The sequence below is a fragment of the Ranitomeya imitator genome, chromosome 6, assembly GCF_032444005.1.
Source record: "Ranitomeya imitator isolate aRanImi1 chromosome 6, aRanImi1.pri, whole genome shotgun sequence".
Classification (NCBI taxonomy): Eukaryota; Metazoa; Chordata; class Amphibia; order Anura; family Dendrobatidae; genus Ranitomeya; species Ranitomeya imitator.
This window is the reverse complement of record NC_091287.1, coordinates 337,979,366-337,998,455: the sequence shown is the minus strand read 5'-3', so window position 1 is coordinate 337,998,455 and position 19,090 is coordinate 337,979,366. Positions and strand designations below refer to the sequence as shown.

Below are 19,090 nucleotides of genomic sequence, written 5' to 3'. Positions count from 1 at the left end.
GAGAGTAAAAATAATCCCAAAATATTCTTTAACTACGTAAATAGTAAGAAACTAAAAAATGATAGTGTTGGTTCCCTTAAAAAATAGTCTGGGTGAAATGGTGGATGAGGATGAGGAAAAAGCCAATATGCTAAATGACTTTTTTTCATCAGTATTTACACAAGAAAATCCCATGGCAGACAATATGATCAGTGATAACAAAAATTCCCCATTAAATGTCAACTGCTTAACCCAGCAGGAAGCACGCCGGCGTCTAAAGTCACTAAAATTGACAAATCTCTGGGCCCGGATGGGATACACCCTCGAGTACTGCAGGAATTAAGTACAGTCATTGATAGACCATTATTTTTAATCTTTAACCCCTTCATGACCCAGCTTATTTTGACCTTAAAGACCTTGCCGTTTTTTGCAATTCTGACCAGTGTCCCTTTATGAGGTAATAACTCAGGAACGCTTCAACGGATCCTAGCGGTTCTGAGATTGTTTTTTCGTGACATATTGGGGTTCATGATAGTGGTAAATTTAGGTCAATAAATTCTGCGTTTATTTGTGATAAAAACGGAAATTTGGCGAAAATTTTGAAAATTTCGCAATTTTCACATTTTGAATTTTTATTCTGTTAAACCAGAGAGTTATGTGACAAAAAATAGTTAATAAATAACATTTCCCACATGTATACTTTACATCAGCACAATTTTGGAAACAAAATTTTTTTTTGCTAGGAAGTTGTAAGGGTTAAAATTTGACCAGCGATTTCTCATTTTTACAACAAAATTTACAAAACCATTTTTTTTAGGGACCACCTCACATTTGAAGTCAGTTTGAGGGGTCTATATGGCTGAAAATACCCAAAAGTGACACCATTCTAAAAAATGCACCCCTCAAGGTACTCAAAACCACATTCAAGAAGTTTATTAACCCTTCAGGCACTTCACAGCAGCAGAAGCAACATGGAAGGAAAAAATGAACATTTAACTTTTTAGTCACAAAAATTATCTTTTAGCAACAATTTTTTTATTTTCCCAATGGTAAAAGGAGAAACTGAACCACGAAAGTTGTTGTCCAATTTGTCCTGAGTACACGGATACCTCATATGTTGGGGTAAACCACTGTTTGGGCGCACGGCAGGGCTTGGAAGGGAAGGAGCGCCATTTGACTTTTTGAATGAAAAATTGGCTCCACTCTTTAGCGGACACCATGTCACGTTTGGAGAGCCCCCGTGTGCCTAAAAATTGGAGCTCCCCCACAAGTGACCCCATTTTGGAAACTAGACGCCCCAAGGAACTTTTCTAGATGCATAGTGAGCACTTTGAACCCCCAGGTGCTTCACAAAATGAAAAAGTACTTTTTTTTCACAAAAAAATTCTTTTAGCCTCAATTTTTTCATTTTCACATGGGCAACAGGATAAAATGGATCCTAAAATTTGTTGGGCAATTTCTCCTGAGTACACCAATACCTCACATGTGGGGGTAAAACACTGTTTGGGCACATGGTAAGGCTCGAAAGGGAAGGAGCGCCATTTGACTTTTTGAATGAAAAATTATCTCCATCGTTAGCGGACACCATGTCACGTTTGGAGAGCCCCTGTGTGCCTAAACATTGGAGCTCCCCCACAAGTGACCCCATTTTGGAAACTAGACCCCCCAAGGAACTTATCTAGATGCATATTGAGCACTTTAAACCCCCAGGTGCTTCACAGAAGTTTATAACGCAGAGCCATGAAAATAAAAAATAATTTTTCTCTCCTCAAAAATGATTTTTTAGCCTGGAATTTCCTATTTTGCCAAGGGTAATAGGAAAAATTGGACCCCAAATGTTCTTGTCCAGTTTGTCCTGAGTATGCTGATACCCCATATGTGGGGGTAAACCACTGTTTGGGCGCACGGCAGGGCTCGGAAGGGAAGGCTTGCCATTTGGCTTTTTAAATGGAAAATTAGCTCCAATCATTAGCGGACACCATGTCACGTTTGGAGAGCCCCTGTATGCCTAAACATTGGAGATCCCCCACAAATGACCCAATTTTGGAAACTAGACCCCCAAAGGAACTAATCTAGATGTGTGGTGAGGACTTTAAACCCCCAAGTGCTTCACAGAAGTTTATAACGCAGAGCCATGAAAAAAAAATATATATATTTTCTCAAAAATGATCTTTTAACCTGCAATTTTTTATTTTCCCAAGGGTAACAGGAGAAATTTGACCCCAAAAGTTGTTGTCCAGTTTCTCCTGAGTACGCTGATACCCCATGTGTGGGGGTAAACCACTGTTTGGGCACACGTCGGGGCTCAGAAGGAAAGTAGTGACTTTTGAAATGCAGACTTTGATGGAATGGTCTGCGGGCGTCACGTTGCGTTTGCAGAGCCCCTGATGTGGCTAAACAGTAGAAACCCCCCACAAGTGACCCCATTTTGGAAACTAGACCCCGAAAGGAACTTATCTAGATGTGTGGTGAGGACTTTGAACCCCAAAGTGCTTCACATAAGCTTATAACGCAGAGCCATGAAAATAAAAAATAAAAATTATTTTTCAAAAATGATCTTTTAGCCTGCAATTTTTTATTTTCCCAAGGGTAACAGGAGAAATTTCACCCCAAAAGTTGTTGTCCAGTTTCTCCTGAGTACGCTGATACCCCATGTGTGGGGGTAAACCACTGTTTGGGCACACGTCGGGGCTCAGAAGGGAAGTAGTGACTTTTGAAATGCAGACTTTGATGGAATGGTCTGCGGGCGTCACGTTGCGTTTGCAGAGCCCCTGGTGTGCCTAAACAGTAGAAACCCCCCACAAGTGACCCCATTTTAGAAATTAGACCCCGAAAGGAACTTATCTAGATATGTGGTGAGCACTTTGAACCCCCAAGTGCTTCACAGACGTTTACAACGCAGAGCCGTGAAAATAAAAAATCATTTTTCTTTCCTCAAAAATGATGTTTTAGCAAGCATTTTTTTATTTTCACAAGGGTAACAGGAGAAATTAGACCCCAGTAATTGTTGCGCAGTTTATCCTGAGTATGCTGGTACCCCATATGTGGGGGTAAACCACTGTTTGGGCACACGTCGGGGCTCGGAATTGAGGGAGCACCATTTGACTTTTTGAATACAAGATTGGCTGAAATCAATGGTGGCGCCATGTTGCAGTTGGAGACCCCTGATGTGCCTAAACAGTGGAAACCCCTCAATTGTACCTCCAACACTAACCCCCCCACACCCCTAACCCTAATCCCAACTGCAGCCATAACCCTAATCACAACCCTAACCACAACCCTAATTCCAACCCTAACCCTAAGGCTATGTGCCCACGTTGCGGATTCGTGTGAGATTTTTCAGCATCATTTTTGAAAAATCCGCGGGTAAAAGGCACTGCGTTTTACCTGCGGATTTTCCGCGGATTTCCAGTGTTTTTTGTGCGGATTTCATCTGCGGATTCCGCACGGTATTTTCCGCACCATGGGCACAGCGAATTTGGTTTTCCATAGGTTTACTTGGTACTGTAAACCTGATGGAACACTGCTGCGAATCCGCAGCGGCCAATCCGCTGCGGATCCGCAGCCAAATCCGCACCGTGTGCACATGGCCTAATTCTAAAGGTATGTGCACACGCTGCGGAAAACGCTGCGGATCCGCAGCAGTTTCCCATGAGTTTACAGTTCAATGTAAACCTATGGGAAACAAAAATCGCTGTACACATGCTGCAGAAAAACTGCACGGAAACGCAGCGGTTTACATTCCGCAGCATGTCTCTTCTTTCTGCGGATTCCGCAGTGGTTTTACAACTGCTCCAATAGAAAACCGCAGTTGTAAAACCGCAGTGAAATGCGCAGAAAAAACATGGTAAATCCGCCATAAATCCGCACCGTTTTAGCACTGCGGATTTATCAAATCCGCAGCGGAAAAATCCGCAGAGGACCAGAATACGTGTGCACATACCAAAACCCTAACTCTAGCCCTAACCCTAACCCTAGCTCTAACCCTAACCCTAGCCCTAACCCTAGCCCTAACCCTAGCCCTAACCCTAGCCCTAACCCTAGCTCTAACCCTAACCCTAACCCTACCCCTAACCCTATTCTAACATTAGTGGAAAAAAAAATTCTTTATTTTTTTATTGTCCCTACCTATGGGGGTGACAAAGGTGGGGGGGGGGTCATTTATCATTTTTTTATTTTGATCACTGGGATAGATTATATCTCAGTGATCAAAATGCACTTTGAACGAATCTGCCGGCCGGCAGATTCGGCGGGCGCACTGCGCATGCGCCCGCCATTTTGGAAGATGGCGGCGCCCAGGGAGAAGACGGACGGACCCCGGCAGGATCGGTAAGTATGATGGGGTGGGCGGGAGCACGGGGGGGGGGGATCGGAGCATGGGGGGGTGGATCGGAATGCGGGAGGGGTGGAACGGAGCACGGGGGGGTGGAACGGAGAACGGGGGGGGTGGAACGGAGCACGGGGGGTAGAACAGAGCACAGGGGGGGGTGGATCGGAGTGCAGGGGGGGTGATTGGAGCACGGGGGGTGATTGGAGCACGGGGTGAGCGGACAAGAGCACGGGGGGGAGCGGAGCACAGGGTGGAGGGGAGCGGGGCAGTGTACCGGACAGATCGAAGGGCTGGGGGGGCGATCGGTGGGGTGGGGGCACATTAGTATTTCCAGCCATGGCCGATGATATTGCAGCATCGGCCATGGCTGGATTGTAATATTTCACCCGTTATAATAGGTGAAATATTACAAATCGCTCTGATTGGCAGTTTCACTTTCAACAGCCAATCAGAGCGATCGTAGCCACAGGGGGGGGTGAAGCCACCCCCCCTGGGCTAAACTACCACTCCCCCTGTCCCTGCAGATCGGGTGAAATGGGAGTTAACCCTTTCACCCGATCTGCAGGGACGCGATCTTTCCATGACGCCACATAGGCGTCATGGGTCGGATTGGCACCGACTTTCATGACGCCTACGTGGCGTCATGGGTTGGGAAGGGGTTAATGACTCCATAATAACAGGGTCTGTACCACAGGACTGGCATATAGCAAATGTGGTGCCAATATTCAAAAAGAGGACAAAAACTGAGCTCGGTAATTATAGGCCAGTAAGCTTAACCTCTACTGTGGGTAAAATCCTGGAGGGCATTCTCAGGGACGCTATAGTGGAGTATCTGAAGAGGAATAACCTCATGACCCAGTATCAGCACGGGTTTACTAGGGAGCGTTCATGTCAGACTAATCTGATCAGCTTCTATGAAGAGGTAAGTTCCGGACTGGACCAAGGGAACCCAGTGGACGTACTGTATATGGGCTTTTCAAAAGCTTTTGATACGGTGCCACACAAAAGGTTGATACATAAAATGAGAATAATGGGGATAGGGGAAAATATGTGTAAGTGGGTTAAGAGCTGGCTCAGTGATAGGAAACAAAGGGTGTTTATTAATTGAGCACACTCGGACTGGGTCGCGGTTAGCAGTGGGGTACCACAGGGGTCAGTATTGGGCCCTCTTCTTTTTAACATATTTATTAATGACCTTGTAGGGGGCATTCGGAGTAGAATTTCAATATTTGCAGATGGCACTAAACTCTGCAGGGTAATTAATACAGAGGAGGATAATTTTATATTACAGGATGATTTATGTAAACTAGAAGCTTGGGCTGATAAATGGCAAATGAGCTTTAATGGGGATAAATGTAAGGTCATGCACTTGGGTAGAAGTAAGATGTATAACTATGTGCTTAATTCTAAAACTCTGGGCAAAACTGTCAATGAAAAAGACCTGGGTGTATGGGTGGATGACAAACTCACATTTAGTGGCCAGTGTCAGGCTGCTGCTACAAAGGCAAATAAAATAATGGGATGCATTAAAAGAGTCATAGATGCTCATGAGGAGAATATAATTTTACCTCTATACAAGCCACTAGTTCGACCACACTTAGAATACTGTGCACAGTTCTGGTCTCCAGTGTATAAGAAAGACATAGCTGAACTGGAGCGGGTGCAGAGAAGAGCGACCAAGGTTATTAGAGGACTGGGGGGTCTGCAATACCAAGATAGGTCATTACACTTGGAGCTATTTAGTTTGGAAAAACGAAGACTAAGGGGTGATTTTATTTTAATGTATAAATATATGAGGGGACAGTACAAAGAACTTTCTGATGATCTTTTTAATCATAAACCTGAGACAGGGACAAGGGGGCATCCTCTACGTCTGGAGGAAAGAAGGTTTAGGCATAATAACAGATGCGGATTCTTTACTGTAAGAGCAGTGAGACTATGGAACTCTCTGCCATATGATGTTGTAATGAGTGATTCGTTACTTAAATTTAAGAGGGGACTGGATACATTTCTTGAAAAGTATAATGTTACAGGTTATATATACTAGATTCCTTGATAGGGCGTTGATCCAGAGAACTAGTCTGATTGCCATACGTGGAGTCGGGAAGGAATTTTTTTTCCCCAATGTGGACCTTACTATTTGCCACATGGGTTTTTTTGCCTTCCTCTGGATCAACATGTTAGGGCATGTTAGGTTAGGCTATGGGTTGAACTAGATGGACTTAAAGTCTTCCTTCAACCTTAATAACTATGTTACTATGTTACTATGTTATGATTAAGGTTTTTGTACACTTTTTTTTAAATGATAAAACTTGGCAAATTTTTCATACACCAGATCAATATCTCCATATTCTAACAGTCTCATACCTTCTTCTTCTGAGGAGGAAAATCTCACGAGACCACTGCTGTCAATCACAAGTCAATAAATGGCTGCAACCTCCATATTCTGTTCAAGATGAAAGAAACAATCTCTCTTCTGGCTCACATGGAAATGAAGACTGCAGTCAATCAGTGGGTGCAAGTGTCACTAGTCGTCTGCCACCAGAAGAGAAAACCTGGAGACCAGTGGGGGACGCAAGCAGTGGGGTGGAGGAGTTTTAGTAGGCAATTATCTGTCCTTTATTGTTTCAAAAGCCCCATGGGCCCATTAATGAAATAATTGTTTAAGGGAAACTGTCAGCAGGTTTTTGCTACCTTATCTGAGAGCAGCATGATGTAGGCAAAAAGACCCTGAATCTGAGTTGTAACATGAAGCATAGCTGAGAAGGCTAATCCTGCCCACACTACAGCTGACTCCGCCCACACCAGGCTCTTTATGTACATCATCTACTGACAGTGAGCTGCTTATCACAGGAAGGGGTGGAGTTGACCTAACCAGAGCATGCCCTGTAGTCTGGACATTGATAATCACCAGGTGATAAAACATTCATTACAAGTAAACAACAGTACAGAGCTTGATAAGTAACATATCTTTGAAATCTGTGTTTTAACTCCTACCTCATGCTGTCCTCAGATTACAAAGCAAAAACCTGATGACAGATTCCCTTTAAAAATTTTAAGATTTGGATACAACAATATTAGCAGACAGTTTCTATAGGGCAGCATGCTGAATTTCCAGGAAGCATCGGCGTCTTCTACTTGTGTACCTGAGAGACTTTAAGTTGATCTAGGTGACACTCTTGGTAAAATTTTGAAGTATTAGGCATTCTCACAATCCATCCATCTGTTGAAATGTGAGGATCATTTCAACACATCTTTTTCCTTGTGTTATTACCCTACATAAAATTGTGACGGAATGTTTGAAGCCCTAATAGTAAAGGAAGCAATTTCATCTTGACTTTAGCTACCCTGCCCAGTAAATACGTTGTTAATACTGTATGTACTAAGTGACATTGACGGTTGCCATTTTCTGTGCTGCATGTATAGGTGAAATTAATGTGATATCCATTGTTCTTCCTGGACCGCTGCAGCCAGTCAGCAGCTCCATTAAAAGTTATATGAAGGTGATTAAGAGGTCCGGGTCAGATACAAAGTCACCTATTAAGTCTAGATTCTGTCATGAGTACAAATAGGAGTAATATTAGTTAGAGGGTTGATGAAGAAATAAATGCTAATTTTGAGGCTAAGTTCACACTAGTCATTTTTGCTGCGTTTTTTATGCTAATTTTCAGCTGCTTTTTCACAGTACCAGCAAAGCCTATGAGATTTCAGAAATCTCATGCACGCACGTTTTTGTTTTTTTTTTGTCATCAGGATTTTGTGCTTTGCATGTTTTTTTTGGACATAGAGCATGTCTCTTCTATCAGTGTTTTTTCAACATCCTTTCAGCGTTTTTCACCCCACAAAATGCACCAAAAAATGCAGGTATCATGTTTTGCTACGTTTTTCAACCTGATTCTATGGATTCCTTTTTTTTCAAACACTAAAATGTATCAGCATGCAAAAGAGACAAATCTGGCATGCCAAAGCCGCAGCGAAAAATCATTAAAAACTCAGCAAAAAAAACAAGGAAAACATGCTGAAAAACCGCCAAGTGTGAACTTACCCTAAAAGCATCCGTAAATGATGCCGTGATCTTTTCAAACACTTCAAGTTTTCTAGTGAATCTAAACCCAGAGAGTAATCATAAAGTAGTGGGAGAGTGGATAGAACACAAAACACGTAGTTTTATTCTGTTTTACGTTCATGAAAATAAAATCTAAAAACAAATCAATTAATAGATAATGCAACCTTGACTTGTGCGCAGTGTTTTGCCCATTGTAAAATAATGGCTTATATAAAGAGCTGAGTTTCGGTTACCTTCCAGACTATAGAGCTCCACCTGCTGGGCGATCTCTGTATCTGAAAATCGTCATCATATTCCCATATTGAAGCTGTGCAGTCCTCATAAAATTGGTGCAGATAGGACCGAACTCCATAGCGATGGTAACCTCCTTCAGGAGTATTCTGTGACTGCTTGGACCCACAGATGTCAGCGCACGAACTCATCCTTATGATCTGAAATGACAGACATTGACCAAATGTTTCATGGCAGAAACCACAGGACTGTGCACGTACTAGAGAAAATATTACAAGAACATTTTTTAAAGGTTAAATTTAGTCTGATATGAACCTTCTCTTTCCATATTTCTTTTTGTCCTTCCACTAATTAGTAGACTTTGTGTAAATGGAACTCGAGTGCTGCCTCTCCACTGCCAGCGACTTCAGCTCTTCGTTTGATTAGCCATCCTGGCCTGACGTCACATGTGCTTCACGCCCAATGATGTCACGCCAGGCTGGCTAATCATAGGAAGAGCCATGGATGCTGGCGGCTAAAAGCTCCTGTACAATGGCCGATGGAATGGGATGTACGAATACCAATTCTACTAATTATAAGCTATGCAACATAATAAGGCCAAGGGGTTTGAAAAGTGATTTGTGATAAAAACATGTTGACATATTTGTCCCCGCTTCTAATGATCAACGATGCCTCTTCTTCTCCCGTCACTGTGGTCATACACGGTCAGCTCAGGATCAGAGACAAATCCTCATCACAGGAAGATGTGACTCATCATGAGACATCACGGTGTACATTTGAAACGGAACAAGGGACAAATGAAATTCCCAATATTACACGCACAGGACTGTGTGCTGCTACTCTAGGTTTAATATGAATTCTGAATAGAGGATACCTACAAATATATATTTCATAAATGAAAATAAACCTCCTGATTGTCTAATGATTTAGATGGGTCAGTGACAGCAGTGACATTCACCTACAGTACTGTGTCATCAAACAATGATAGTGGTACCATAGTGTAGGGATTTGTTTTAAAGAAAGAATTTTAAATCGCCTTTAGTTTTCTATTGTAACATCACCACCTGCACAGACATATTAAAAAAAAGGTAGCGGTCCCTCAAAACATCACAGTGCCCCCCTGCCGTACGTGAAGGGAAATGCTTGGCCTGTTGTTGACATGCAGCATTGTATCCAGTGATGATGCACGAGGAGGGTTTCAAGCAAGGTTTGTGGAATTCACCTTTTGCCAGATTTCCTATAATAAATTTCTCAGGCTCGTATTCACTTTCTCATATCACTGACAGTGCTGACACATACCTAAAGTGGAAACGTGGATGTCCTCTTTAAAGGGTTGGCCCACAGCTAACATCATTCATTAGTCATGTCGCTAGGTTCGTTAAAGGGGTGGGGATATCTACCTCCAATAAAAGTAACACACCTCATAGGCAATGATAGATAAGGGAGGAGGGTCTGGCTTAGCTAATATAATGAGCTAGTTAGCCAGCCCCCTTTATACATAGCACTGGTCATGTGCTGACACAGGAACCAGTGAACAAGGAGTGTCATTGATAGCTTCAAATCAGGGCACATTTCTGAATACTATCGTATTGGTAAGGTAAATTGCAATATTTATCTATTGTGAGGCAGTGACTCGTGTCACAGGTAGGGGTCGCTGTGTGTTCTCTCCAGGTTGTGCATGGAGACGAATGAAGTCCATAGCTGTGCATGGCAGTCATGGATTTCTGGTCCAGGTTTTCTATGTGGCTGAGAGCCACATGTTTGTTAGAAACCCTACAGTAAGGGGTATGGGGGTGTCAGGTGCAATGTCAGTGTCAGCCTGGTGTGTGCTGGTGTGCAGAGCAGAGGCCTGCAGAGCGCTGGCTGTGATGTGCAGAGCACAGGCCAGCGGAACCAGCAGCTATGGCAGCTGAATAGGCTGGCACCCACAGCGTATACAGCGATGCAAGTCGTCCATAGTAACTGCTCTTGGATGTGGACAATCCTGTGCCAGGAGGTGGATGTCCTGTGCCCGAAAGAGTCGGATGTGGACAGTCCTGTGCCTGGAGGCGTATGTCTTGCGCCCAAAAGAGGACTGGCATGTGTAACAATTGCAAACAGATGGATATGGTGCCCGGCTGCTATCCGGAGGATATCCTGGGCTGTGTACGGTTGTGTGAGTAAAGAGACTGTGATACAGCGGAGCAGGACACCCACGGGAACTAGTCAGAGGAGGACTGGCGTGTGTAGTGTCTGCAACATGGGAAGCTGTGTTTGGAGACTGTAATATGGCGTGCGGTCGCCCCACGGATACTGCACAAGGAGAGTTGCAGCGTGTTTAGGGACTGCAATCTAAAAGCCGTATGATGTGTAGTGCTATGAAACAGGCACTGAGATGAGATGCAACTGTATGTATTGAACTTTGATGACGTGTACTATAGAATGCTATGCACCTTTATGTGTGAAGTAACACGTTAAAGAGACTTTTATGTTTGAACTTTGTGTGTCACTGCCTCTTCACTGCGTATGGTGCTACTGCGGCACTACACTATTTAAAGATATTTTCTAAAAGGACAATCCCTTTAAGAACCAGTCCAGCGTGTTTTTTTTTTATTGCTGGAGTGGTGCTTTCAATGTAATTCCCCTGCCTCCTGTCTCATATTCACCTGCCACCACCTTCATCCTTTTCCAGCGTTGCTCCCATCGGTCTCCAGGAAAAAGTGACCTGCGGGAATCTCCAGTGTTTCATGGAGCGCATCGGAGGACACTTTCCAATACATCTCTATGAGAGCCTTGTTCTGGCCTTGTTCTAGTCTCATAGACTTGCATTGAGCTCTTGTGAGGTAACTTGCGCTGGGGAACCAGAACGGCGTCAGTAAAAGGTGAAGCCGCAGGAAGGTGAGTAAAAGAATGGGGCAGCGGGTCAGATACGGCCATTGCACAGTACACAGCAGGGGCACATTTATAAGATTATCTCAGCACAGGAACATTTTATGTAAACACATCCCATTGTGAAAATTATTATTCCAAGATCTATTGATTAAAATAAACTTTGTTTGTAGGAAAACCTATTTTATACTTAAAATGTGATTTTTTTTTTAACTGATTCTCTATTCATTCTCCTTTTGTAATTATGTCTCTTTGGGATTCTTAGATTTCATTAAAGTTGTGCTCTCAAGGGTTACATTCAGCCAAATAAACATTGCACTTAATAGTGTAAATCATAAGTCAATTTGTTAAATACCTTTTAACTGCATAAACATATAAGTGCTCTCCCAGGACTATATAACATCTTATATTGTCTCTTAGCACTGTTAGCTGTTATTTGGGAGTGTAGCTTCTTAAAGGGAATCTGTCATTAGGTTTTTTGTTATGCAATCTGAGAGCAGCATGATGTGGGTACAGAGACCCTGATTCCAGCGATATGTCACTTACTGCTCTGCTTGGTGTGGTTTTGATAAACTCCATGTTTTCCCAGCTGCAGATCTACCGGATCTCTGAATGCAGAGCTGTGCACAACCACACTCACACCACTGAATGTCAGCTTTCTGTATGCACTGTGCATAGGCAGAAAGCTGCAACCAGTAAGTTACACATCACTGTAATCAGGGTATCTGCCGGTACATCATGCTTCTGGTACATCATGCTGCTCTCAGATTACATAGGAAGAACCTGGCGATAGATTCCCTTTAAAGAAGATGTATATGCATTTCAATGAATCTCAGAGCTACATTTGCTGCTACTTTTAAAAACACTTGTGACGATAAACGAAGTATGTAAGAAATAATATTATGCAATTAGAAAAACATAAAAGAATTGTTCAATGGTTGCAGCTGATATTTTTGGGCACCCTACCACATATTTAGAAGATTACATTACTGTACAAGTAAGAAAATATTTCAATGGCTTTATAATAAAGACATACGGTAACTGCAAAATTACACCACCGTTTGTGGAGCAGGGTTTCTCATAATATAAGCTGTCACTTTTTCAGTAGGCATGGTGGTAGCCAGTTTTCAGTCTGCACACACAGATTTGGCATATAGGCAAGCAAAGCATGCACCAAATCTTGGCGATACATGGTCACATAACTCAAGTTTCGACAAATGTTGCTTTAACATTTTTTATATTTGCAACAAATCATGACTTAAATGAAAAAAGTGCAATATAAGTACAACAAAGGAATTGTAAAGTGACTCTCTATGTCATACTGAAGTCATGACTCCAATTTAGAGAAGAAAAATCACAGCTTGATGAACCTTTCCTAAGGTGTCTGCGACCAATTACCAAGAGGCCTCAAGTACTTAAGGCATTCCCACCCCTAGGGGAATGCCTGAGCAACTTACTTCCTCAGTCAGTGTCTTGCTGCTGATGTGCCAGGCCCTGTCCTGCTGTTACTCTTGTGTCAGCCACCCAAGGGGGCTTTGTACCCTGGCCTGTACCTGTGTCTCTTGTGTCAGCCACCCAAGGGGGCTTTGTACCCTGGCCTGTACCTGTGTCTCTTGTGTCAGCCACCCAAGGGGGCTTTGTACCCTGGCCTGTACCTGTGTCTCCTGTGTCAGCCACCCAAGGGGGCTTTGTACCCTGGCCTGTACCTGTGTCACTTGTGTCAGCCACCCAAGGGGGCTTTGTACCCTGGCCTGTACCTGTGTCACTTGTGTCAGCCACCCAAGGGGGCTTTGTACCCTGGCCTGTACCTGTGTCACTTGTGTCAGCCACCCAAGGGGGCTTTGTACCCTGGCCTGTACCTGTGTCACTTGTGTCAGCCACCCAAGGGGGCTTTGTACCCTGGCCTGTACCTGTGTCTCTTGTGTCAGCCACCCAAGGGGGCTTTGTACCCTGGCCTGTACCTGTGTCTCTTGTGTCAGCCACCCAAGGAGGCTTTGTACCCTGGCCTGTACCTGTGTCACTTGTGTCAGCCACCCAAGGGGGCTTTGTACCCTGGCCTGTACCTGTGTCACTTGTGTCAGCCACCCAAGGGGGCTTTGTACCCTGGCCTGTACCTGTGTCTCTTGTGTCAGCCACCCAAGGAGGCTTTGTACCCTGGCCTGTACCTGTGTCACTTGTGTCAGCCACCCAAGGGGGCTTTGTACCCTGGCCTGTACCTGTGTCGCTTGTGTCAGCCACCCAAGGGGGCTTTGTACCCTGGCCTGTACCTGTGTCTCTTGTGTCAGCCACCCAAGGAGGCTTTGTACCCTGGCCTGTACCTGTGTCACTTGTGTCAGCCACCCAAGGGGGCTTTGTACCATGGCCTGTACCTGTGTCGCTTGTGTCAGCCACCCAAGGGGGCTTTGTACCCTGGCCTGTACCTGTGTCACTTGTGTCAGCCACCCAAGGGGGCTTTGTACCCTGGCCTGTACCTGTGTCTTTTGTGTCAGCCACTCAAGGGGGCTTTGTACCCTGGCCTGAGTCCTTGTTCCTTACCTTATTCCATTCCCTGTCTGTACTTAGTTCTACTCCTGTGTCCGTTCGTATCCCTGTCAGTAGCCTTTCCTATTCTGCTGTGTTTTCCCTTGTGTTCACTCCTTCCTGCCCTGTCCTGTTCTGCTCTGCTGCTCACCGTGCAGCTCTGCTCTCGCTCTCAAGTTCCGCTCTGCTCTTTGCTCCGCTCCCTGTGGCTCTGCTCTTTGCTCCGCACTCTGCGGCTTTGCTCTGCTCTCGGCTCTGCACTATGTGACTTTGCTCCGCTCTTTTCTCCGCACTCTGTGGCTCTGCTCTTTGCTCCGCTCCCTGTGGCTCAGGTCTTTGCTCCACACTCTGCGGCTTTGCTCTGCTCTCGGTTCCGCACTCTGTGACCTTGCTCTGCTCTTTGCTCCGTACCCTGCGGCTCTGCTCAGCTCTGTGCTCCGCACCCTGCGGCTCTGCTCAGCTCTTTGCTCTGCACCCTGCAGCTCTGCTCAGCTCTTTGTTCTTCCAGTCTGAACAGGTTCTTACTTGTTCCCATATACCACTCATACTTGCCTGTGCCTTCCGAGTCAGTTCCTGTTACTTCTGTCTCTGCCATGCCCGTCTGCCAGTGTCTCGGCCGTGCCCGCCTGCCAGTGTCTCAGCCGAGCCCGCATGCCTGCCAGTGTCTCGGCCGTGCCCGCCTGCCAGTGTCTCGGCCCTGCCCGCCTGCCATTGTCTCAGTCATGCCCACCTGCCAGTGTTCCGTTCCCCAGTGGGATCAGCAGCCACAGCCAGACACCGCCCTTGAGTGGTACCTGGCAGCTACCTGCCGCACCTGCCTGACCTCACCATCAGAGGCTCCAGTGAACACCAAGGTAGATGCTTAGCCACGTCACTTCCAGGGTAGTCTGGTCTGTGGCACAGTGGGGCCACACCCCCTTGCTCGTGCCAGCCAGTCAAGGTGCGAGCGTGACACAATCCCTAAAATACCAGAAAAAAATGAAAAACTAGAAATGTAGGGTTATTATAGAAATCAAAGGCCGGTTGTATATGGGCATGGATCAGAACAGGCAGTGTTTGCAGGTTATTACGGCTGAGGAAGCAATAATAATCAGCAGAGATCACTGGCCATTTTATCAGAACATTTTGGGTGCTGACCCATTAAATCCAGAGATGCCAGGGTAGTGTTCTATTTGCAGGTACGGCTGGCCAGCATGTCACACGGGGGTTAACAAACTCCTATAGATCATCCTCCGAGTGGTGAGAATAATCTAATTTTACAGTTTGGGGAAAAGACCAGTTCATGACTGACGTGCAAGACATCTTGGATATGAGACCCTTCCAGCAAGGGTAAGGCCATGTTCACACTATGCGTTTTTAACTGCGGAACCGCCGCGATTTTGACGCTGCGGGTCCGCAGCTGTTTTCCATGCAGGGTACAGTACAATGTACCCTATGGAAAACAGGAACCGCTGTGCCCACATTGCGGAAATGCACTAAAAAAGCCGCGCTGAATAGCTGCGGTAAAAAAGAAAGAGCATGTCACTTCTTTGTGCGGAACTGCAGCGGTTCGGCACCCATAGACCTCCATTGTGAGGTCAAACCCGCAGTAAAACCCGCAGACGAAAAAAATATCTGCGGGTTTTCTGCGGTTTGTGGTGCAGAACCGCTGCAGCAGGAAGTGCGTGGGCGGAGTGTGGCTGTCCCTCCGTGCCCCAATCCCCCCCCCCAAGCTCCGATGCCACCCCCCCGTGCTCCGACGCCCCCCCCCGTGCCCTCATCTCCCCCCCTTATACTTACCGGGCCTCCCGGTGTTCGTCCGGCCGTCTTCTCCCTGGGCGCCGCCATCTTCCAAAATGGCGGGCGCATGCGCAGTGCGCCCGCCGAATCTGCCGGCCGGCAGATTCGTTCCAGGCACATTTTGATCACTGTGATAACCTCACAGTGGTCAAAATAAAAAAAAAGGTAAATGATCCCCCCCCTTTATCACCCCCATAGGTAGTAGCAATAATAAAATAAAGAATTTATTTATTTTTTTCCCCCCACTACAGTTAGAACTAGGGTTAGGGTTAGGGTTAGGGTTAGGGGTAGGGTTAGGGGTAGGGTTAGGGTTAGGGGTAGGGTTAGGGTATTTTCAGCCATTTTAACCCTAAAAAAACTTCCTAGAAAACACACTCTGCAGAGAAAACTGCATAAAAAAACGCACTAAAAACCGCATCAAAAAACGCACCAAAAACGCACCAAAAAACGCACCTGCGTTTTCTGCCAAGAGCTGCGGTTTTTAGTGCAGAAAAAACAGCAGGGAAATCAGGAACGTGTGAACATGGCCTAAGAGGTCGTGGGTACCCTCCTCATTCCTGAAGATAACCTTGGCGTGGTAAGTGCGGCAGGAGACAGAATACAGGAAAGCAGCCCTCTAGTTCCTGCTGTCGGCCAGGAATCCTCTATACAGTGCTTCTCGAGAATGGCCTTTGCCTGACGCCAGCTGCGGCCATCATTATGTCCTGAATGTCGCCGTTGGGCCGTGAGATTCATTCTCTACACTTAAGAGCGGAAACGCTGGATGGAATCTTTGTATACTGCGCAAAATAATGGAAGTGTTAGAAAAATGCAGACACCGAGAGAAAGTCAAATGAAAGGCAACGAGATGAGAGGAGATAATGTCAGGGAAAAACAGATCTGCCAGGAGGAAGTGGTGGGTGGAAAGCGAACATTTGTGTCACTCCTCCCCCAACATCCAGTCATAGCACTATTCATATAGGTCTAGGACTGATCATTCTGCTCCTTAGCAACTAGGAACTGGAAGCTGCGAACGCTAATAAGCTCAGAAATGAGGCAGGGAAATGAGGTTAGCATGGGAGTCAGACACAAACGACAAGTGCCAGAGCGCATCTTCCACTCCTGTATTACTGGCTGCTGGGAAGCCACATTCTGACATCTACACTGAACCCATAGGAGCTCCACATCCACACAGGCTGGCGTCATCTCTACTTCATCTGGGATTCCAATACCAAGAAAAGCGGACATGAATGCTGTACCGTTATCGAAGGCGACCCAGTAATATGTGATAATACAACAACCATGAAACTGACATTTGCCATAAATTCCGGATAATCGAGGATTAAAGCAGTTTTCTTACTTAAATGCATGTATTTTGGCTAAAAAAAAATAATCATTTTTGTAATTGGTTTCCTTTACAAATTTTGCACCATTTGACTTCTATAAACTTCGCATTGCTGGTTGCAGAAGGGGTTAACTGAAATCTGTGGAATGGTCCGATAGGAGAGCTCTGACTCTTTTACTATCTGTTTTGGAGCCCCTCTCAGATGATCCATGACCACATCAAATTAGCACGGAAACAACCAGCTCGTACAAGCTAAGGTGCAAAATTATCAATGAAAATGAATTGAAAAAAATGATATTTAGCCTGAAATACACATATTTAAGTAAAAAATTGTGGTAGATATTCCTATTAAATTTAAAAGGGCCAAGATCCTATACCAATATGTAGTAGGTGTAATAATAATAATACTGGCAAATGCAACCAATCAGAGTAGTATAGTTCTTCTGATTTGCTTTGTTGCTTACCCCATGTACAGTGCATTGCAGTAGTTTAGATATCCCTGGATACAACCTCACATATAATGACAGTTAGTTCTTAGTGGTTGTAACCATGGATAACTAAACTACTGCAATGCACTGTACATGGGGTAAGCGACAGAGTAAATCAGAAGAACTATACCACATTTCTAATTGGAGCAATTTACTAATATTATTATTATTATTACATCTACTACATATTCAATAGGATCTTGGAGATGGGAATACCCCTTTAATAGTCTGAATTTAGATACTACGTTAAGCCAACTATTAAGCTAACAATTATTTCAGCTGCAGTCCTATGTAAAATCACAGATAACACAAAATAAGAAAAAGACGCCAAACAACTCACTCAGCTCTGCTGCATCTGAAGTGTGCACAGGTTAGACAGTTCTGCAATCACCATTTCTGGTTTATAATGCAGAATGTGCTACACTCTTTCCCTCCTTCATTGAAACATATTTGAAAGAAGCTCAAAGAGAAAAAGGTTTCATAGTTTTCAGATACAAACTTTTCCAGCAGCTTGTAGTCTGCAGAAATGATATCTGATATGAAGCATCTCATGTATCATGGTCTCCTCTGTGGGGAGGAAGAAGGGGGGGGGGGGGGGGGGGGCAAGCCGAAAGAAAATGTCTATATGCTTTGATGAAAAATTTCTAATAAAAATTAATAAGCCAGCATGTGTTTCTTAGTCTTCATACAAGGTTTTTCTTTACCATTGAATGCTCGTACAGATGTAGAAGAGATGAGTTTGTATTTTAGCATTTCTTGAGAATATTTGTTTTACATAGGATTGCAGGTAACCCTACTATAACATAATAAGTTATAATACGCCATTGACATAACATGTAACTATGGGGCTCTAAAGTAAAACCTGCAGTATATCATGCACAGTGATGTCACAGTAGTGCGATAATACAGTATGTAAAGGGGTGACACAGTGGGGGGGTTGAACACACAGTGATGTCACAGTAGTGCGATAATATAGTATGTAAAGGGGTGACACAGTGGGGGGATTGTACACACCGTGATGTCACAGTAGTGTGAAAATACAGTATGTAAAGGGGTGACACAGTAGGGGGGATTGTACACACAGTGATGTCACAGTAATGCAATAATACAGCATCTAAAGGGGTGACACAGTAGGGGGGATTGTACACACAGTGATGTCACAGTAGTGCGATAATACAGTATGTAAAGGGGTGACACAGTAGGGAGATTGTACACACAGTGATGTCACAGTAGTGCGATAATACAGTATGTAAAGGGGTGACACAGTAGGGAGATTGTACACACAGTGATGTCACAGTAGTGCTATAATACAGTATGTAAAGGGGTGACACAGTAGGGGGATTGTACACACAGTGATGTCACAGTAGTGCTATAATACAGTATGTAAAGGGGTGACACAGTGGGGGGGTTGAACACACAGTGATGTCACAGTAGTGCAATAATATAGTATGTAAAGGGGTGACACAGTAGGGAGATTGTACACACAGTGATGTCACAGTAGTGCG

The 19,090-nt window shown here is 44.7% G+C and overlaps 1 protein-coding gene across 1 annotated transcript in view; it reads right to left on the bottom strand.

The window, feature by feature from the left end:
* The window catches only part of NRSN1 (neurensin 1), a 40,215-nt gene that overhangs the window by 12,745 nt on the left and 8,380 nt on the right, over window positions 1-19,090 (bottom strand). The window contains exon 2 of the mRNA XM_069730871.1: window positions 8,609-8,806. Within this exon, the coding sequence (XP_069586972.1) occupies window positions 8,609-8,797 (189 nt within the window). The 5' untranslated portion in view covers window positions 8,798-8,806. The remainder of the gene's footprint in view (window positions 1-8,608; window positions 8,807-19,090) is intronic.